General features: G+C 39.9%; 1 protein-coding gene and 1 long non-coding RNA gene across 4 annotated transcripts in view; one reads left to right on the top strand and one right to left on the bottom strand.

Moving 5' to 3' along the window:
• The window catches only part of HIBCH (3-hydroxyisobutyryl-CoA hydrolase), a 71,935-nt gene that overhangs the window by 43,896 nt on the left and 5,295 nt on the right, over positions 1-22,744 (top strand). For all 3 annotated transcript variants that reach the window (XM_053665211.1, XM_037162968.2, XM_037162967.2), the window contains 4 exons: positions 3,237-3,295; positions 3,983-4,064; positions 15,825-15,944; positions 19,736-19,769. In XM_053665211.1, the coding sequence (XP_053521186.1) occupies positions 3,237-3,295; positions 3,983-4,064; positions 15,825-15,944; positions 19,736-19,769 (295 nt within the window). The remainder of the gene's footprint in view (positions 1-3,236; positions 3,296-3,982; positions 4,065-15,824; positions 15,945-19,735; positions 19,770-22,744) is intronic.
• On the bottom strand, positions 3,788-21,079 carry LOC119062115 (uncharacterized). Its single transcript, XR_005084923.2, has 3 exons — positions 20,905-21,079; positions 5,498-5,635; positions 3,788-4,727 (listed from the first exon to the last, which is right to left on the bottom strand). It is a non-coding gene; the product is annotated as an uncharacterized LOC119062115 (long non-coding RNA).

The raw sequence follows: 22,744 nt of genomic DNA, 5'->3' as shown, positions 1-22,744 counted from the left end.
CGGTAGCCTCACACAGCAGAGGGAACAGCAGACAGGCTCCGTGAGGGCTCTGCCCTCCTGTCCTGATAACCCCCAAAGTCCCTACTTCCAAGTACCATCACAATGGTGATTAGGGTTCCAACATGAATTTTGGGGAAGGATCAGAAACATCCAGTCCATAGCATCATCCTACTCTCAAGCAGTATTAGAAGAAAAAGAAAAAAACCTGTAGATACTGACATCTGAGGAGTCTTTAGTGCAATACCCAGGTCCTTGCCCGAACATCTTCAATGCATTAGACAATTGACAGTCCTGTAACTGCAGTCAACACATACAAAGCTTCCTAACTTCAGTGCTTTACACAGAAAAACAAGAATTGCCAGGCATAAAAAAACAGAGATTGACCAAAGTGAACAAAAAAGGGACTTGAAGGAAGCAGACGATGCAGGGAGAAGGAAACTTTAAAAAGAAAAAATGTATAACTGTTATAAGAGGAAAATATTTCATATATGAATAAGAATGGCTGTCATGCAAAGAAGTAATCAAAGAACAAAAAAATTTAAAATAGGATAGCAAGTGGGGGGAGAGTAATCTTCAATGGATTAGATTAAAATTAATGGTTGAGGGAAACTCTGAGAACAAAACGAATAATAAAATGGAAATTGGAGAGAAAGGCAAATTAGAGGTATTATTCCAGGAGGCCTAATACATACTTACTAGGAATTCATAACAAGAAGGTTCAGTGGTGGAAATATTTAGAGAAATAATACCAAAAACTTACCCAGAAGTGAAGCACATACGAGTACCAATGGACAGGTGCCACAGCCAGTGTGGAGTTGGGGTACCTGAGAGGGGTCCACAGGAGACGAAGAAAAACAACACAGATAGTTTAGGGAGAAACAGGGACCAGGTGGAACATTGTCCTCTGATGGAGAGACAGTGAGCCCTGAACCTGGGCTCCGGCTTCATTTTATAGGGTGGATTAGATATCGCTCAAGGACGTTTTGCAAATTTAGGGAGATGCTGCAGGCACAGATTGTTCTGTTCCCAGGCTATCTAACTGGTACATATGTCTTCTGCAGTAGTTATAGTCACATTCAGCTGAAGCTTGTGGTTCAGCGCCTTATCTAGCCAGCGCCTGTTCAGCCCCCGCAGGTTCTGGCCATATGATGCCAGCCTTCACTGTCCCCCACAGACAGGGCCCTTGAATGCTCAGTGCAGTTCATATGAACACAGCATGTGAGGATCTCTTCAGGGTTTTGCCCAGCACTTGACAGCCTCTCATGTTGGCAAGTTGGGTAAACATGGGTTGGGTTCCAGTGTGTGGGGGTTGAATAGCCTTACCAAAGAGTTCTGTTAAATCTGTAGCAATTAGTCTGTAAGAAAAGTCATGTTAGCCTTGTCTTATTCAGTTTTTTTCCCGAGATTTGCATGAGATTGTTGACAGCGTTTTGGATCAAACTGATTTCAAACTAAAAATATAAATCAAATTAGGTAAAAGACTATGGATTAAAAACAACCCTTTGAGTTTAGCGGGATCTAATAGCAACAAATGTGAAATTTAATAGATTCATGTGTTTTTCTTTGCTTGCACTGTACTGCCACATTCAACTCTGACACCAGAGGTGTGAGTTTTCCACCCGTCAGGCAATTCTCTGTAACGCCATCAGGCGTCCTTTAATGCATGTCAATGCTAACACCGGCTGCCTGGAGTTAGCATCAGATCACCCAGCTTAGGGACCCAGTCCCACAAGATTGACCCCACTTCAGATGGCAGTCCCATGTCCCAGGATGGCTCACAAAAGTAGGGAAACACTTCACATTTATTAGTTTATTGTAACTGATGTAGAAAAGGACATGAATTACAGCCAGATGAAGTGCAAGGTCTAGAAGGGTGTCAAGTGCAGGAGCTTCTGTTACCATGCACCCTCTCCCTGAATGTGATTGTGGTCACCAACCCTGAAAGCTCTCCAAACTTTTTTTTTCTGAGTTTTTATGGAGGCTTCATTACCCAGGCATGATTGATAAAATCATTGGATATTGGTGATTGAGTTCAATCCTCAGTTCCTTTCCAGTTGGAGGTGACAGGAGGGAAGTGGAGAGGTGGGGGTGATGATGGTGGGGGATGGGACTGACACTTCCAGCTCTTTAATACAAGTTTGGTTCCCCTGGCAACCAGCCCCCTTCCTTTGGGGCTTTCCAAAAGTCACCTCATTAACATAAACAGTGGTGTGGTTGGAAGGGGCTTATTAAAAATAACAAGACACCCATTTCACATTTATTTCAGGAACTGAAGACAAAAGACCAGCTATTAAAACAAAAGATGCCCTGCTTATGCTATTCCAGGGGTTTGGGGAGCTGTGAGCTATGAATGAAAGATGAAGTAGATACTGATTTTAAATCACAGTATCACAATAGAGATGAGTGAAAATTTTGGATTTTAGTCCAAAATACCAAATTCTTAAGCACGGGATAGGAAAAATGTAGCCTACAATGGCACAGGTTTAAAAAAGTTGTAATGTTTACTATAAATCAGCAGCTTAATAGGATTGTCCCAAAACTAACCCAGAATTAGTTCTATTTATAAAAGCATTGTATCCAAAACAAACAAGGATATGTGAAGTCCTATTGTATTTTCTTAAAATTCAGCTACACCTGCAGCAAAGGTATGTGTTCCACACTCTAACAGTGACCTTGATAAACTGGAATTTGTGCATAAGAAGGCCCTGGACTGTGAGGGCCAAAACTGCACTGTGTGAGAAGGTTAAGGTAGAGGAGGGATTAACCAGAACTAGAAGTAGGAGAAGGCTTATTTTTGGTTCAGAATTTTAAAGAAGTTCTAATTACAGTTTTCAAGCACTTTTGAGTTTCTTCCTGAGGCCCTCCTGTCTGCCCTGAAGGTCAGCGCTGCCAGGGGTACCAGGGACGTGGCAGGAGTTTTCACATCACATGGGAGTTTGCGCAGGGTGACTTCTCAGGCCCTTTACAGTTCTTAAATTCATTGACACATTTTAATGATAACATAATGTATGTAATGATATGAAAATAAAAATACAAGAACATTTTTGGCTTTTGACACTTTCAAGTGCTAGTCGGAAATAAATATGTCTGAATTTTGAACATATGGTAGTAATGTATGAGGCAGTTGGGTGTAATTTGAGTGAAGGTGTCACAAAGTGTATCATTAAATATAAAATTATTAAGGATTTTTAAGTGGATTTATGTTACTTCAAATTAAAGATTTTCTTTTCAAACAGTCCAAGATTGATCAAGGCAAGTCTTTCATACTTGAGGAACACATGGACAAAATAAACAGGTACTTAAAGAGAGATCTCAATCATGTCTGTTTCTTTGGAAATTCTATATTAATTGGAATTTGCTAACATTGTAATTACACTGTGTTTGATAATGTACCTAATTCTGAAATCAAATAGCTTAGTACTTTTATTTTCACTTACTTTTGAAAATAGCTTCTTGACCACTCTTTCAGGGGAAACATCCATTATATTAAAAAAATCTTTTTTTTTTTCAAGTGGAGTAGAGAGACTAGAAAATAATTGAATTAACTTACCTTTTATCTTTGTAAAGTCATCTTCTCTGAAGGTCTTACCAAGCCCATCTACAAATGGTTTTGTGCAGTGATTTGAGAGATTGACAGACTGGCTTAAGGAACACAGAAGAGAAAAGCTATTGGAAAATAAGACAACTATCTCCACGTTTTAGAGGCCTCAGTTTTTCGCAGTTAAGATATCATTTATTTATAAATAATGGATGCAAGAGAGAGCAAAGGAGAAACTTTAGGCTTTATTTTATTTTAGTGAAGATACACTGAAAACGCTTACCCAGAGAAGCAGTGTTTTATTTCATCATTTCATCTGTAAAATAGGTTGGAAAATTTTTCATTTTTGAAATGGAGTTTAGGGGATGCCTATGTTTAGGTTCATTGCTGTCTCAGAAAGAAGAAATATTATACTGGTGAAATCACGTGTTTCCTTTCTTATAGTTGGTTCTCCGCCAATACTGTGGAACAGATTATTGAAAATTTGCAGCGGGACGGGTCATCTTTTGCCCTAGAGCAGTTAAAGGTAATGTGTGGGTCATTTATGTCCTGAGCATGGAGGACTCTTGTGGCAGGGAAGCCTCACTGAGGGGTGTCAGCTCCGCGGTGTCACATAGCCCAGTTTTTGTTGTTGTTGTTGTTGTGTTTTTTCCCCCTGAACTTGGTTGAAACTCAGAAAGTAGTTTCACAAAACCTTACCAAAGCCCAAGTGTCTTGTCTACCTGCTGGATGCTGAAGGTGACGCTAAGCCGTTTTTAGGTCCTTTAACTGTAGTGGAGGACTTCAGCCAGCGTGGTTCATCTCCAGTGTCTGCCTTGTCCGGTGGGGGAGACAGAGGGGCGTTTTTATTAGAAGGGCCGGGTGACTGTAGGGTAGTCACTTTGTAATTAATATATCGCTGTTGTGATCATCTAAGTCCTATTAAAATGCAGGAGCTCAATATATAATTTTTCTAAGCAATGGGCTTAATAATAATAAAAAAGTGATCCTTTTTAAACTAACGAGAGAGTCTACCTACAGCCATAGCTGAGTCCTGGGCAGTGTTTCCCATTGTTAGGTACAGTTTGGTCGTTTCCACAGTGCGACTCAACTGGTCACAGCAGCAAAGCGACTTTGTGTTAATGGACTGCACGTCGGTACTGGCATCTTAGAGCTTTCATATGATTATGAAACGTCGTTTTTCAGATTTCTAGACAAATAAAAGGAAAAAACATATATACTTACACTTAATAAAAAAGTTGTTTTAGTTTGTCTTTATCTGGTACTATTTTTCATTTTATTGGTGTGATTATAGCCTTTTAGTTGTCAGGAAACTTGACAAGAAAATTTAGATAAGGTCTTTCCTGTAAAGATGAAAAACATTGTTACTGTATCCTTAAGAGGAAATCCCAAGTTAATTTATCTCTTAGCTTCTTACTCAGTATTAGAATTCTATTAACTTTTAAGGATAAGTATACATTAGAATAAGTAGAGCCCTGGCTGGTGTGGCTCAGTGGATGAGTGCTGGCCTGCAAACCAAAGTGTCACTGGTTCGATTCTCAGTCAGGGCTCATGCCTGAGTTGTGGGCCAGGTCCCCAGTAGGGGGAGTGTGAGAGGCAACCACACATGGATGTTTCTCTCCCTCTCTTTCTCCCCTCTTCCCCTGTCTAAAAATAAAGAAATAAAATCTTTAAAAAATAGAATAGGTAGAACTCACAAAAGTAATTAATGTCATTATTAACTACTTTTAGGAATGTTTGCATAAACATAGATAATCATTTTATATTTCAAGATTCTGACTTTAAATTGATTCTCTTGTTTCCAGAGCAATATAAAAACTAGTGTTTCTGTTGTTTTTCTTTCAGCAGTATGGCCCAGTTATGTATGCACTTAGCAATTCCATTGGAAAACAGTCATGCAGCACTTTACCTAACAGGCTGTATGGTGTCACTTTAAAGCAGTACAAATATGCAACTAACCTGCTATTTTAAAAACACTGAGACAGGATGCAGATGGTCTTCCAGTTTTCCTTCCATTCCTCTGGCAACATGACTGTTCTGCACCCAGGAAAGGGTACTTGGCAAGCCACTCATCACAACTAGGATCCTCGTCAGCACCTTCATTGAAGGATAAATTTTCATTTTTATTCAGTTTATCTTTAGCTCTAGTGAATGAACATGACTCCAAAATACTAGTATCTGCTGCAAGTAACATGAGGTGGGAATCAAAAAATTCCCATCGAAGCTTCCTTGACAGAACTTAGATACAGGATTGCTTTTAATTATGTCAGTGAGAAACACACCAAAACACGGTCCTGAAGGAGAATATAGTTGTTAGTGCTTAGGTAAAAGGTTCGTAGGTGAAAGAAATGTTTGAAAAATATGTTAAGGAGACTCCAATATTTGTTTCCGTAAGCCCCCAGCACTGCTTCTAACCCCCGTAGGGGACCTTCAGGGATCCGTCTTCTTTCCGCAGGTCCCCAGAATTCAGTCTACATTCCGTTCCAGGTTGCAACCAGCTACTCTGTGTCTTAGAGGTTCCTTCGTCTCCTGGATTGTCTGTGGGGAAAGAGGTTGTTCAACATACTTTCTAATCAAATAAAAACACAGGATTCTTTTTTTATCCTTTGTTTAGGTTTTTGAAGTTTTTTTTGCTAACCACTATAGGATAATGGGGTTAACATATATATGAAGTTGTAAATTCTTTATAATTATAAAATTTTCATAGTACTTTAAAAAATATTTTATTTATTTTTAGAGAGAGGGGAAGGGAAGGAGAAAGAGAGGGAGAGAAACATCAATGTGTGGTTGCCTCTCTTGAGTCCCCTACTGGGGACCTAGCCTGCAACCCAGGCATGTGCCCTGACTGGGAATCGAACTGGCGACCCTTTGCTTCACAGGCTCACGCTCAATCCACTGAGATATACCAGCCAGGGCTCGTAGTACTTTATTTTATGGGTTCTCATTGTTCTTTCGTAGATCTTCTTCCAGATTGTCATACAGTATATACTACTCAACTATATAGTCATACAGTAGAATATTACTTAATTATAGGAAGGAATGAGGTATTGATACATAAAACAACATGGATAAATCTCAGAAACTTTATGAATTTTAAAGGCCAATGAAAAAAGACAAACACGAACTACCTACTATATGCTTTTATTTTTATGAAATTCTAGAAAAGTCAAAACTAAGGGACAGAAAACAGATCAGTTTCCTAGGGGTGGAGTTGAGGAGAGAAGAACTCTTGTTCTATTTTTGATTGTGAGGGTAGTTGCACAACTGTAAACAGTTGTCAAAACTTGTAGAACTAGGCCAGACACTGCCCTCTCCTTCAGCCGCCAGCCACTGATCTGCCGGCCACCTGTACCCTGTCCGCCATCCAGATCTGCTGGATGATGCGACCAGATGACGCCAGTGTGGCTAGCAGTGTGCACAGAGAAACCATCCTGAAGATGATTGAGGAGGCGGAAGGACAGGGCCAAGCAGAGCCTCGGGCCCACATGCCGCCTCCCGCCACCGGCCGCTGCAGCCTCAGTGCCTAATCACTTACAAGTTACCCACCTTGGCCAAAAACCCAGTCCCTGCTGAGAGCTGGTGTTATGTCCAGTATTTGTCTCAAGGTGTTAGTCTGTCCTCCTGAAAACGTGTACACCTAAGCTTTATTTACATCATTCCAGTGGAAGTGCTACACAGTACTGTCCCCGACACCTGGAGGCAGTCCTCGGCGCCCTGGGGAACCGTCCAGGGGCACCGTATGGTCTTTAAAGACTCCAGCATCACTCATAAAGCTGGGTTTGGGTCAGGAGGAAAAAGCTTATAGAAATATGCATTAAGAGAGTGATGTTATCATAGGTAAATGACACCTTAGTAAAGCTAATTATTAAACAAATAAAATGCTTGTTCCTGTCCTATTATGTGCTCCTTTAGGTATCTTCTGTCCTTTTCCTTTATTGAGTGCTATCTTTGGCAGACTGTAAGCTCTTGAGAAGCTCACTTCTGTATTTCCGGGCACATGTCACAGAGGTCCGATACATGAATAAGGCACCATGTTTCCACTGAGGCACAAAAATGAAAATCCAGCACTCGTTCTCAGGCAGTTCACACCCTAGTAGCATAAACACATATACATATTATACACATACACATATTATTAGAGTATGGTAAGTGACGCTAAAAGAAGATTTGACAAGTTACTGTGGGCATCCAGAAAGTGACCGGAGTGAGTCTGAAAGGCTTCACAGAGGAGATGTCTGAACAGAAAATAAAGGATGGGACTGAGAGACCGAGTGTCAAGAGGTAGTCAAGACAGTGCAAAGCACATACTCAGAGGACAAATATTTGGAGAATGCAGAGCCAGGAATAAGATGTAAAGTTTCAGAAATATGGCCCAGGAGCAGATTAGTGCCAGACTGTGAAGGTCCTTATGTTTTGCTAAAGTGCTTGAAATCAGTTTTTATGAGTGTATTTTAAGAATTCATTTTTAAAGTACAGAAAAACAAATCCTGAATGTGTAGCTCAAATATTTTCACTACAGCCTTTTCTGGTGTGGCTCAATGGGTTGGACATTATCCACATTATCCCACAAACTGAAAGGTCACCTGTTTGATTCTGGTCAGGGCACCGTGGCCTGGGTTGCAGGCCAGGTTCCCAGCTGGAGACATGCTAGGGACAACCAGTCATTTCTGTCCCTCTGTTTGTCCCTCCCTTCCCCTCTCTCTAAAAATAAATAAAATCTTTAAAATATTACAACGTGAGTATAACCAACACCCAGAATCGATTATCAAGCACTCCAACGTCCCACTTGTGTTTATTCCCGGTGACTACCTCTCCCCTGAGGCAACCATTACCCTGACTTAACAGCATAGCTTTTGTTTTCAAGTTTTATGTAAATGAAGTCTATAGTTTTGTGTGTCTTTGCTGAACATTATATTTGTGAGATTCACCCATGTTGGATATAGCAGTAGTTACTTTGTTCTCATTGCTATAAGGTATACCATTGTGTGATATATCATGTTTTATTCATTCATTTCTACTGTTGATAGCCTTTGGGGCTATTTTCAGGATTTTACTGATAGTGCTGCCATAAACATTTTTGTCTACATCATTTGGCAACACAGATCCACATTTTTATATATACCCAGGACTAGTACTGCAGAGTCGTCATGTGTACTGTAGAAAAGATAAACTGAAGCATATTAAAAATTTTAATAGTTCATTTATGCACAAACTGTTTGGAATCAGGCAGAGCCAAACCAAAAGTGGTTAGGAAAGCACCACCGAGAGAAGCTAGAGAAAGACTTTTATAGAGAAGAAGTAGAAACAAAGCAAAGCAATTATTTGATTAGTTATGTACAACTTAAGTGGGTGGATTATTTGGGAAAGCCTAGTTGGCTGTTCGTGGTTGATCGTCCTTAGGTTCAGTTTCTTAACCTTGAATCATTATATGCTTAGGTTTTGGTTTGCTTGTGGGCCACTAATGCATGAACGTCACCTCCGTCTAATGGCTTCGTTTTTAAATTAGTTTAGCAGTGTGTACACTCATCTTAGTTATTGTCAGATTGCTTTCCAATATGGTCATATTAGCTAACATTCTTTTTAATCACTTTTTATTTTTCAGTTATAGTTGGCATGCAATATTTTATTAGTTTCCGGTGTACACCCCAATGATTAGACATAACATGCTAAGCGATCATCCCAATCTCTGACCCATCAGCAGACACCATACATAGTTACTAAATATTATTGGCTGTATTCCTTGTGCTGAACTTTACATCCCCATGACTGTTCTGTTACTACTAATTTGTATTTGTATCAGTACTTCTTAATCATGACCTTCACTTTTTCACCCCCTCCCTCCCATTTGGTAACAATCAAAATGTTCTCTGTATGTATGAGTCTATTTCTGCCTATTTGTTCATTTATTTGTTTTTTAGATTCAATTTTTTAAAGATTTTATTTATTTAGAGAGAAAAGAAGGGAGAGGAGAAGAGAGGGAGAGAAACATCAGTGTGTGGTTGCCTCTTGCACAACCCCAACCGTGAACCCAGCCTGCAACCCAGGCGTGTGCTCTAATTGGAAATCAAACTGGCGACCCTTTGGTTTGTGGGCTGGCACTCACTGAACTATACGAGCCAGGGCCATTTTATATAATTTAAAACATTTTTTTAATTTATTGATTTTTAAAGAGACCAAGGGAAGGAGCAGGGAGAGAGACATCAATTTATTGTTCTGTTTTTTATGCATTTCTGTGTTGATTCTTGTGTTTGTCCTGACAGGATTGAGCCTACAACCTTGGTGTGTTGGGGCGATGCATGTAATATTTTGAATAACTGCTGGATTTTATCGTAGGTGTTTTTCCTGCATCTATTGAGATGATCATATGATTTTTTCTTTTACCTTCATTAATGGGGTACATTACAATAATTAACTTTTTGATGATCAAAAGCTGCTAATTTAGAAAAGTCTAAGTTAACTTATTTTTTCTTTCATGTGTATTTTCTGTATCCTAAGAAATCTTTGCCTATTCCCAACTTCAAAAATATCCTCCTATTCTTTATTCTAAAAGATCTTAGTTTTTGCTTTTTTGCTTAGGTCTAGCTAGATCCATCTCAAATTAATTTTTTAATAAAAACCCTGGAGTCCAGGTTAATTTTTTCACATAGTGTTATAAAATTGTTCTAGCACAATTTGTTGAAAAGAATTTCTGTGCAAGATGTGGGATTGCATTGGTACCTTTTGTCGAAGATCAAGTGATCATATAGCCAGGGATCTTTTTCAGGGACAGTGATTACTTGTTAAATATCGAACTAATTTTGCATTCCTGAGATAAGCCCCATTTGATCATGATGTATTGTTCTTTTTTGTATGTAGCTGGATTTGACTTACTAATGCTTGTTTAGGATTTTTGCATTATATATGAGAGCTATGGGTCTACAATTTTTCTTGTAATTTCCATGTCAGATTTTGATAATTAGGTTATTCCAGATTCATAAAAACAAGTTGGGAAATGGTCCCCTTTTCTCTAATTTTTGGAAGAGTTTCTGTTAATTTTTTTTAATCAATGAAGCCATCTGGACCTAGAGTTTTCTTTGTGAGAAGGTTTGTACCTACAAATTAAAAAAAATAGATGTGGGACTATTTAGATGTATTTGCTTCTTGGGTCAGATTTGATACTATCTCTCAAAGCATATGACACTTTCATTTAAATTGTCAAATTTATTGGAAAGTTATTCATGATATCTTTTAATGTTTGTAGTACCTATAGTTACTGCTTTCTGACTGGTGCTACTAATTCCTCTTTCACTTTCCCTGATCTACCAGCCCCATGTCCTTTATTTTTTTCCCTTTATAGTTTCAGGTTCTTTACTGGTGAGAATTCTTGTTGTAGAAAACGGAGTCGCTCCAGGTACTCTAAGAAGAAAGATTTATTATGGGGAATAGATAGTGCATAAAACCTTGGGGATACCTAAACAGAAAATGTTTATTCAATATTATCTGTTAGAAAAGTAAAACCGACACTGAGGGTACCTGTCAAATTGTGGAGAAGGTGTCCAGAAGGTCGGGGGCAGCAGAAATGATAGATTTAACTATAAACTCTTTACATTAACCAACTATAATATAAAGCAGGAGTTTGTTATTTGGGGGTTTTGATACCTGCTCATTTAACTGTTAAGTGTTTATGGACTTAAAAGTGATTGGATATACTATTTTAGATTTTTCCTTTAGAAAATAAATCCAGTGGTATAAGGTATTTCTATAGCATCCCTCAGTTTATCTTTATTTTCTAATAACCATTTGCTCTGGTAGAAAACATTGTTTCTAACAATTATTTCTATACTCTTACAAGTAATTTGTTTTGACCTGTTTTGCACTGATTTATTTCTCTTGTGCCTTGCAAGCATTAAAATATCTGCTGTTCAAATTGAGCAATTTTTGCAGTGTAATGTGAACAAATAATTTATCCTTTCCCTCTTCCTTCTATAATGTGGAAACTACATTGTGTACTTTTTAAGTGGCTACTATGTGGCTTGCTTAAACTTTTGCTCAATGGCATTTTTAGTAGTTCAGAGAAAGTTTTTAGAAATAGTGAATTTGGGTTTTTAAGGTTTTATTTATTTATAGAGGGGAAGGGAAGGAGAGAGGGAGAGAAACATCAGTGTGTGGTTGCCTCTTGTGCATCCCCTGCTGGGAACTGGCCTGCAACTCAGGCATGTGCTCTGACTGGGAATCAAACCACAGATTTTTGGTGCAAAGGCCTGCGCTCAATCCACTGGGCTACACCAGCCAGGATGAATTTGGTTTTTTAATGGAAGGGTTAGAAAGTTCATCTCATAGCATGTTAGCAGATCTGAAATATACTGTAACCTATCTTCAGAGGAGAGCAAATTTACAGCCATTTGTATTTATCCTAAACCCTTATGTATTCTATTATGTAAAGAACAAGCCAATTTGTTTTCTCTAATTAGTTTCCTGTGCTCATTTCCTGTTCCCTGTCTCTACCCACTCTTTAAGTCAGTATCAGTTCTATTTTTAATGCACTTTAAAAAGTAAAATATAAGTATACATTAATTCCTAGCTGCTAGTTACTTTGGGGGGGGTGATTACATAGGGCAGAGCCTAGACTTTCAGAGGGTTATAAATGACATCTTTCTTTATAAAGAAAAAAAATCACTTTCCAAGACTACATAGTGAATCAGAGACAGGGCTGGGGCGAACTGTCTCTATAGCCCTTTGTCAACCCCTTGGCTCTCCTTGATAGAATTCTAGTAGTATCAATAGGCTTGTTGAATATTCTTTTTCTGCTTGTGCCAGTAGTCTTGTTGGGTATTGTTTTTGTCTTGATAATGCAAGTCAGACTGTGTATTATTGGGTGTTCTGGTAGGTTCCTGAGGTGAGAGGCAGAGGCAGTATCCTGAGTTTTTCTTTTGTTGAAAATGCTCTTTGAGTACACGGACCATGTCCTGTTTATTATTGTCTTCCTGAAGTGTCTAATGCATAATAGATGTGTAATATTGTTGAATGGAGATGAGAATGTGAACCATTTGATAAAAACTAAAGGAAAAAGATGGCTCTTTGACATACAGGAGACAATTAAAATTTAAAGTGTCAGGTAAAGTGGTTAGAACGCTGACCAGTGTTCTGCCAAAAAGTAGAGCCGTGTTCGAGAGGCTGTTTGGGTGCAGGAATATATCCACACACATTTCTACCACAGCTAAAGACTCGAGTCCTAACATTTCAGAACAGTCTCGGTGCTCCCTCGTTCGTGAGCGAAGCTATTTTATATGAGCAACTGTAACTCTCTTCTGTCGTGCCCTCTGATTCCTCTGACCTGTGTTGCATCTCACTTCCTTGTCACGGGACACATCCCCCTGTGCTCTCATTCTGTGCTTTCCTGCCAACTGATTGCGCCAGCATCTCTGACTTTGAGTATCTGCGATTTTATGTTCTTGAGTTAGTGGCACATTAGTGTTATTTTCAAACTTTTCAACCCTAACGAAAAGCGTTTCCTTGACTCTTTCTTGGGCTACCATCTTTTTGTCTTCCCCTTGCCATCAAAATTAAGTTTTTATTCACTTTTTCTCTTTCTTACCTGACACACTTTACTTTTTATCTTTGTTGTTTTTTACTTTTCTTCTGCCTTTGACATTCTTGACTACTTTTATAGCTCCTATAGCAGAAGGAGGTGGGTTTTGGAGTAGGCAGGCTCAGGTTTGGATTCCTGCTGTGTGTGACCTTGGACAAATTCATGTCTGAGTCTGGTTTCCTCATTTGTAAAAGACACCTATGTGTGAAAGTACTTGCCTTAGAGATAAGGAAAATGTGCTCAATAAATGTCCCATCCCATCCTTGTTTTGCGTGGTTTCTGACACGGTGCACTATCCTATGTTGCCATACTGTTTATGAAGTGGGTGGTGTGACCATCTCCACTTTGCAAGGGAGGAAAGTCAGATCACGCAGGAGGTGGTGCTGCTGGGACTCCACCCAGTGCCTTCTGACTCTGAGTGTAAACCTGCGTCTCTGCCCGGTTGCCAGTACCCGTAGAGTCGTTGGAAATGGCAGTTTCTTTGGGTTGTCAGTACACCTGTTTCTCCTCATTCGGGGCGGGGCAAATGCAGGTTTACAGTTGTGTGGGAAACAGTTTACTCTTTTATAATTTCTTATTGTATTATTTTCCATACAAACAACGGTAAACCTACTTACACCCTGTATGTCTGTCTGATGAAAATATCTTTAATTACTATAACTGACCCTGGAACAAGACAGGTTTGAACTGCATGGGTCCATTTATACATGAGTATTTTCCAGTAAATACAGTGAATGTATTTTCCCCATGATTTTCTTAAAAACACTCTTTTCTCTAGCTAACTTCATTGTAAGAATATGATATATAACACATATAAAAATGCGTGCTAACCGCCTGTTTATCAGGAAGGCTTCTGGTCCCAGCAGGCCAGCAGCGCTGTTGGCCCTCTGCGTCAGCAGATTCCCAAGCGCAGACTGGAAACACTGACTTCAGCCTACAGTTGGTTGAACCTGTGGATGCAAAACCTGCTGATAGGAAGAGCCAACTGTAGCTCAGTTTTGGGGGAGTCAAAACTTACATGCAGATTTTCAACTGCATGGTGGGGTGGGTGCCCTAACTCAAATGTTGTTCAAGCGTCAACTTATTTCACCAAATGTCTGAGCCAGCGGACCTTTTGGATTGAAATTTTCTTCCCATTTTTACCTAGTATGTGTGTGTGATACAAAGCAGGCAACTGGGGCCCTTAACTGGCTTTTTAAAATGAAATGAATTGGCAGCCCACTAAAGAAGGATAGCAAGAGATGGAGTGTTATGTTTTGGGATTGTAAGATAGTAAAGTGCCGAACCCAGAAATGAGGACACTGGCAGTAACTGTACCCGTGGTACACTGTTGGAAAGAAATTTGTCGCAGCATGGGCTTTGCGGGTGGTTTGGCAGGATAGAGGGTGGCTCTGTCACTTCTTGAAGTGCACCTTTTAGCACTGTAAGTGAGGTATCTACAGGATTTCATCTGTGATAATAATGGACATTATTCTGGCTAGATAAAAACTAGTGGTTTTGTTAGCAAAATGGACCCATTGTCCTTCTTGCCCGTGGAAAGGAGGGCCTCCTGGCACAGTTTGCAGACACGCTGTGCTGTCGTCCTCTTGGCCTGCAATTGAAAAGGCACGAACGTGGAGTAGGATTGCTGTTCGGGCCTTATAGGAGGCTGTCCATTTGCACCAAGGGCAGAAGAGTGAGTTCCTGCGAAGATGAACCAGATACAAAAAGCCTTAGTCATGCCTCTCTTCTTTCCAGCAGCATGTGGCTGTAGGTAGGATACTGATCTCCCCTGAAATGTCTCTGTGCAAAATCATCTAGTTAAGCTTTGACAACTAAGATGCTTTCCTATCCACTCAGTCTGTTCTCTGAATCTGTGTGCCCAACTTGAGGATGTTCCAAAGAATCTGGAATCTTAATGTGGGGAATTCTTTGAATTCAAAAGTGAAATGTATATCTTTGAGATATTCACTCAGCAATACTCCTGCAAACTGTATATTCCAATGATAAAGGAAAGGGCAAACGTCAGAGTTACACAGCATGGAATGGGCCTCTTGCAGCAGCCAAGCACATGCATTGGAGCACTGGTACCAGCACCTTTAAATTGAACAGGCAGTGACTTGGCGTTGGAGCTGAGGCGTTAAGCCTATAACCCTTATTTTATTAAATGTTTAAATACTAGAGAAGAGCACCTCATGATACCTTGAATAGTTTTCTCTCTTTACTTTTAAGGTAAGAGGATTTATTTATAGTTGAAGATGAAGTTGAGACATTTTAGAGTCACGAAACAGGAAGGGAGAGCTACTGTATTTCTACCCCTTTGCTGCCTTTATATTGTAAAGTTGAAATGTCTTCTGATATATTAGTGGTCTCTGAGATGTGCATGATTACATTTGCTTAAGCAAAATCTCTGCTTAGCCAGTTGGGGTCATAATTTACATCAGGTACGCTACAAAATGTAGATTTATCTTTTTACTTAGGTTATAGGTGTAGAATTTATTCCACTGGTAGTACGATCTGTTTCCTTATCATGATGGACTAGAAATCGTTTATTTGGTGCTTTGGCAGGATTAGCCTAAGGCGTAATCTCACTTTTGTAGAACTTTTTGTCATATGAAACTGCTATTAAGGAGCAAAGTTTAATATGGTTTATATCAAAAAACCAATAAACTCAGCTGGTTTATTGTAGACAATAAAGGAACTACTGGTCTAAAACTAGTAAAAATTTTTTCTTAACAGGTAATTAATAAAATGTCTCCAACATCTCTAAAGATCACGTTAAGGCAACTCATAGAGGGTTCTTCACTGACCTTGCCAGAAGTATTAACTATGGAATATCGGCTGAGTCAAGCTTGCATGGTAAGGCTTTTTTTCAAAAGTATTATCATTTTACAGTTATGAACATAATATATGGTCATTGTAGAACATGTAAAATACAGAAAACTAAAAATAAGAAAATTGAAATTACCTATAAATATACTCTATGAAAACACAATGGGCCAATTAGCTTAAGGCATGTGGAGGTATTGCTCTCAGGTGGTTACTAAGCCTTTATGAAACAGCAGTTACATTAGTATGTAAGTATAAGGCCTCTAACCTTATAAGGAATCCAAAATAGGAATTAACCATGTTTCAGGCATGGTCTCTGACCTTGGACAAAAGGCATAAACTTTCTAAGTCAGAATTCCATCACTGGTAAAAGGAATACTTGTGTGTATGTATAATGACAAATGGACATTATTAGTCTGATACATGTTTTAATTGATTAGCATTGAAAGTCCCATTGTAAGAATACTTAAAATAGGTAGTAATCACATGGAATATTGTTGATTTCATGAAACATTTCAGAGTCATAGTGATTTCTTCTTGCAGATGATAAATTCTTCAAAAGCAGAATCATCCCTTTTGTGTTATGTATAGGGGGCCCTTAGATTATTATATGGCCTAAAGGAAATATTTTCTTTAATAACTAGAAAAAAGATCCCTAATGGACTTTCATGTGCTGAAATAGGTATTAAGATATTCAAAGTAGTTCCTCTAACCATAAATCTCTATTAATCGTGTCTAAAGTCACTCCTGGCAGCTGAGGACTGTTGTTATTATGAGTAAGTACTATACTAGGTACTTTAACGTGCATTCTCTCTAATAAATCTCACACTGTCTCTAGAAGGATAGGTGCTCTAATGTCTCCATTTTACAGACGAGTGCCCTGCAAAAGCTGGTGGAGAGACATGGAGTGTGAAAGCAGGTGGTTTTGCTCCAGGCTCTGCATTCTTGGCCACTGTCTGGTGTGCCTCACAGGGTCCGTGTTTTTCAGGGTACACTTAGTGCAGTGCCTAGATTGACGGACTCCCCCTGCCTTCATTCTCTCAGCAAGTGTGTTAGCTGTGTGCTAGGGACAGTGCTAAGTGTTATGTTGTTGAAAGAATGACACTGCCCTTGTTCTTAAGGAATTTATAGTCTCCTGAGACTATAAAGAACAAGTAAACAAGGTAAGTAATATAATTACAAATTGTGTAAGTGCTCTTAAAGAGTTATAATGGGTTGATGATACAGGGAATGATGCAGAGACAGGGGAGTGAGGAGACCAAGGTTAACCTGCTTTAGATGGTAGGTCAGGGAAACGTCTCTGAGGTGTTAGCTCGTCTGTGACCTGAAGGGTGAGAAATGAGTGTGTTGGGAAGCCTCCTGGGTTTCAGCAGGTGGTGATTTGTTTCCATTTGTTTTAAGGTAATTATGCTGCTAAATGGAGATGGGGTTGCAGGGACTCAAGAGTGAATGTAGATGCCAGATAGTTTATTGCAATAATCCAGATGCAGAATAGCAGTGGCGTAGAATTGGCTGGTGGCAACAGAGAGAAATAAATGGATTTGAGGCAAATGTAGGAGACAGGATTGATGGGCCTTGATGATGGATGTGAGGGAGAGAATGCATTTAGGAGCTGGAGCTCAGAGGTCTGAGAGTGGCTTAGAGGTTTAAATCTCAATGACACGAGCTCAGAATTTTAAAAACCTGCAGAGATTTACTTATTTATTTAACAAATTAGAGTACTTACCACATACTAGGCACTGTTTGAGGCACCAAAAATACACAGGTAAACAAAACAGATAAAATCCCAACCCTCACGGAACTTAGTCTGTCCTGGGGGAGATGGATCATAAATAGATAAACGTGTAAAATACACTGATTATGAATACTAAGGAGAACAATGTAGGTGGAAAGGGGATATGGATTATCGGGGTAGAGAAGGGGAATGAGACTGTAGATGGGTTGACCAGAGAGGACCTGGCTGAGATGCTGCATAAAAACCTGGAAGAAGTGGGGGAGTGCGCTGTGCAAGTGTCTGGAGGAAGAGCACCCAGGCCGCGGCACTGCAACTGAGAGCTCAGATGCAGGTGTGGGCCTGCCTGTGTTAGAGACCTCGAGGAGGCCTGGTGGGTGGGTGGGGTGGGGGTGGTTGATGAGTGAGAGGGAGGTGAGGTCAGAGAGAATGGGGTTGGGCTGCATGGAGCTATATGGCCTTGATGGTCTTTATGAGACTTTGACTTTTCTGAGTAGAGTGGGAAGCCATTGGATGTTTTGAGCAGAGAATGACATGATCTTATATTTTAACAGAATTGACCACTCAGTTGCTGATGTGTTGAGTATAGAATGGATAAGGTCATATAGAAGGAAAACAAGGGAGCACTGATCTGAGCCCCAAGGGGCTCTAGCATTTTGAAGTGGGCTGGAGGAGCAGCGACAGATGAGGAGGGACAGAGGTGGGGGAACCAGGAGAGTGAGGTGTCACGAAAGCGAAAGTGTCTCAAGGAAGAGAGAGTCCTGCTGAAGCACCTAGTAGATGAGGATATAGGCATCTGACCTACTGAAGTTACGGTGATTTGGACAAGCCGTTCCAGCAGAGTGTTGGGGCAGAAGTTGTAGTGTGGTAACTGGGAGAGGAAAGGAGTAAATGGGAGGTGAAGCAGAGATAGTGTAGCAGCTGGGACTGGAATCAAGTGAGGTTCTCTATCTTGTCTGGTGGAAGACAGAACGCATTTATAAATGATTGATAGTGATCCAATAGAGAATGCATACTATGTTGATGAACTAATACATATAATAGTTAACATTTACTGAACATTTACTCTGTATCAGGCACTGTACTGGGATCCAGATAATCCTATGATGGATGTATTGATATTGCCATTTCAGGAAATTGGGAGTTAGGGAACTTAGTATGCCAAAGTCACATAGTTACTATGTAGTAGAACCAGGAGGTGAACCCTGACATGCACTTGGCCACTAAGTTACACTGCCTACATTAATGAAGCCAGGAAAAGAAAGAGATGGTAACCTTCTTAAGCAAAGCCCTAGAGGAAGTGAGGGAATGTGAATGCAGGGGAGGGCGGGCCTTTGAAGGGGGATGGTCCCTTCTTCCATCGTCAGGAAAGGGACCTCATGGTGCAGGGGCTGCAGCTGGGCTGCAGGCTTTCTGGTGGTAGGAAGAAGGGAATGACGCGTGTTAGGGCTTTTTTTTTTTTTTTTTAAGGAAGTAGGAGGTTAACTCATTAGCTAAGAATGTGGTGAGAGCAGAGTTTGCTAGGGTGCAGGTTGAGGAGACAGAAGATAGTTTAAATCATTATCTTGGGGAGTGGGGAAGAAAACATGGACTGTTGAGCCGTTTTCCATGCTTGAGATTATGCTCATGAATTTTAAATGAAACAAGTCACGGTTGTACGATTTTACTGATGCAAGATTTAGCTACTCGAGTGCTGGCACAGTCAAATTGGGAGGGTTCACCTGACGTTGGAATTTTGCCAGGACAGAGTAAAAGGAAGAAAAAGGTGTGGGGGAGATGAGGACATTTTCAAGGAAAAGCGACCACATCAGTGGACTGGGGAAACGGGCTGGATGCAGAGCAAAGTGAAGCCAGAACAGATGGTGAGGAAGTTGTGGGGTCGGTGGAGCCCAGAGTCAGACGAGGGGTTTGCAGCATGGAGCCAGTTGAGCAAGTAAAGATGGGGCGGTGAGCAGAGTGGGTGGCAGAGCTGGTCCAGTCTCTGCTGTCGTGGTTCAGGGTGTGGCCACGGGAGTGGGAGGCTGAAGAGCGAGATCACCAAGAAAAAGGACACTTAGAAACTCTCCATTTAATCTTGATTTTCTTTCAGAGAGGACATGACTTTCAAGAAGGCGTTAGGGCAGGTAAGCGACAGTTATTCCCCTCCCGGAGAGCAGTAGAAGTAGAATGTATGAGTATATGCTGTTAATCAAAGATGACAGTTGTTTTATCAGTGTAAATTAGACTTGTGTAAAGATTGTGAAGTATTTAAAAATCTTACCAACTGGCATCTAAGGGAAGATAAATCTTTGGATCCAATATTTTTTTTAAAAGTTCCCCTAACTTGGTCACAGCTCCCTGATTTCTAGGTAAGAGGCAATCCTGCTTCTAATAGTCACATGCAGAGACAGTATGAGCTCATAAACTCATTTGGCTGCTGAAGCCTTTGAAAGGTGCATTTATTCCTTTGCAAAAAGCCCTCAGGTCCTCTACGCTCCCTCTCCCTTCTGTGCAGACCTGGCAAAGCCTGGCGGTGGGTGGCCAGCCCCCGTCCACCTCCTTGCCTGTACCTGAGCAGTTAAACTCTGACGTGGAGAAAAACCATGTGACATCATTAGTAAAACTTGCTGATGTTTTTATTAATTTCTTTTTGGTTATCATCTTCAGAGCCAGCATATTTAGAAAAAGCAAGTGAAGTGGTTGATATTTTTTTGTTCCTAGCAAATTTGCAATAATTTTTTTGTATATGCCCATATCCCTAAAAATAATAGCTATTATTTCTGTTGCATGTTTTATGCATGTACTTTGCATACCTAATTTTCTTACATATTTTCTATTGATCACTTATAAAAGGTTATGTTCTCTGAGGTAGAAGCTTCGCTGGACACTGATCACTATTCGTGGAATTTTCTTAATCTGTGGCATATACAGTATCAGAAATAGGCAGTGGGTTCAAATCCTTTCAGAGGACACATGGAATTGAGTCAGAGGAGATAACTGTACATTTTATAGGAACCAAATGAAAAATACATTTTCCCCACTAATTTCCAGCAAATTCGAACTGCATGTGGATCAGCCTAGTTTTCTGATTTTCGGAGGATCCGTGTGAGCTGTGTTGCCCAAGTATTCACTAACTGTTACAGCAGGTCCTTCTCAGACTTCCTTTTAGGTATACTGTTGGTGATTTTAAAGAACAAGAGTTAAAACCGAACAGCATCAAAGTTCTGATACACAATGCATGTTCTTATCAAGCTTTTTAATACAGAAAAAGTATATTACCTCATTTTTCCGCATAACCTTTTTATTCAGATGCAGTACTTATTCTGGGTAAAACTGATGTTTTGCATAACCAAATGTTTGCTTCCATCTGTTAATTATAAAATAACATTAACCAATTAGATAAAATAAACTAGCAAGTTAGATGAGTGGTTGTCAAAAAGTTTTACTTGTAACATCTTGAACAAACTTCTTGGTTGTAGAAGAAAATAAAAAGATTATCTTAGGGCTAGAAAGCTACCAGCTGGAATTTGAGTGGGTGTCTGATGAGACCTCCTGAAAAACCCGAGCTGCCTACCGGGTAAGAACTTGTGATATCCATGCTAGGCAGACTTTTCTGTTAGTCTGAAGTAAAATAACACCTAGATTTTATTATTCCCTGTCCTTCTGCCCTGCAGCGGACTGTCAGAGAGGCAGAGAGAACTGGCCAAAGGGCTTAAAAGGGATCCTTGTAGGAAAAAATGTTCTAGGATTTTCACTTACACTGTTCAGGGAAGGTAAAATTTTCAAGTTGGCAGGGATTATAACATCAGCGTTCGATCTGACGATACTAGAACCCTGAAGTTGGGCAGCCAAACCTGAGAAATCTCCGCGTCCACATTAATTATGCACGAAGCTCCCTTCCCTCTCCTTCCTGAGACAGCCTGCTCCCTCGGTTCCCAGGTTGCTGCTTTAATTATTTAGCCTTTAATGCAAAACGTAGTTTTTTAGGTTCACTGTAGAGTTTGTGTGTTTAAATAATTTTCATTCTTCACAAGAACTAAACACATTTTAAGCATGATTAAAATACCCATACCACAACCATACTAAGTAAATAGAGCCCCCTTCCCTTAAAAAAGTTTTTTTTTTTTGAGGTAACTGTAGATTTACATGAAGTTGAAAGAGCAGCAATTTTCAACTGGTATGCTACAAGAAGTTTTAAAACATGAAATACCTGACCTCTTTTCCCTTAAGATTGTCAAATAAAAAAATGACAACATCCAACTCGATATCTCTCCAGTGTTAATGAATCAAAATTATGTTTTTTGCTGTCAGAAAATAGTTGCATTTTTTGGTGTGCTATAGAGTTTTAATAATCAGTTTATGTGTGCCATGAGATTAAGGGTTGAAAATGGCTGTTAAAGAGAGATCCCCCATACCCTCTTTCCAGTTTCCCCCCTGGCAGCATTTATGTAACTATAGTGTACTGTCACCGCCGGGAAACTGACGTTCCTCTCCCTTTTTAAAGGAGAGTGTACAGATTGCCTCACATTTACTTTAATCCTGTGGGGTTACTATATGGCCACACTAAATGATGACTGTGTTGAAATAGGAGGCGTAGGGTTTCTCATGATAACCTTGAAGATGGTCTGGTATTCTTACGCAGAGCTATGTGAACTTGGGGACTCAGCAGAATGGCAGTGTCCACATTTAACTCTGCCAAAGCCCCTCTTTCCTCTACTTCAAGTAATTTTCCTCTCAGCTTATTGTGGAGATTAGAAGGCAGATCTGTGCCCTCCACCTTTTTCCGCCTTCCCTTTAAACACCACATCAACTGTGGTTTTAGCTGTTGTATGAGAGGGAGATTTCATTTACTATTTTGTTTGAAGGAGAAAAGAGTTCTAGGCTTTAAAGCACTGGATTTGTTCAGTAGGCTGTATTCAATCTAGAGACATCCGTCGGGCTGAGCAGGTTAGAAAGTAACCATGTGCTCATCATCACTACATTGCCATCCCTTCAAAATCTGTGGGGGCTTAATTTATAAGAAAAATAGCACACACATAAAAATTCACACTTTTCAGAAAAGTGCTATAGAAAAGTATGCCCAGTGCAAGGGAGTTTGTCAATTCAGAAATTAAAATCT

Source organism: Artibeus jamaicensis, unplaced genomic scaffold (genome assembly GCF_021234435.1).
Source record: "Artibeus jamaicensis isolate MK-2021 breed Jamaican fruit bat unplaced genomic scaffold, CSHL_Jam_final contig_391, whole genome shotgun sequence".
Taxonomy (NCBI): Eukaryota; Metazoa; Chordata; class Mammalia; order Chiroptera; family Phyllostomidae; genus Artibeus; species Artibeus jamaicensis.
This window is presented reverse-complemented; position numbering and strand designations above follow the sequence as displayed.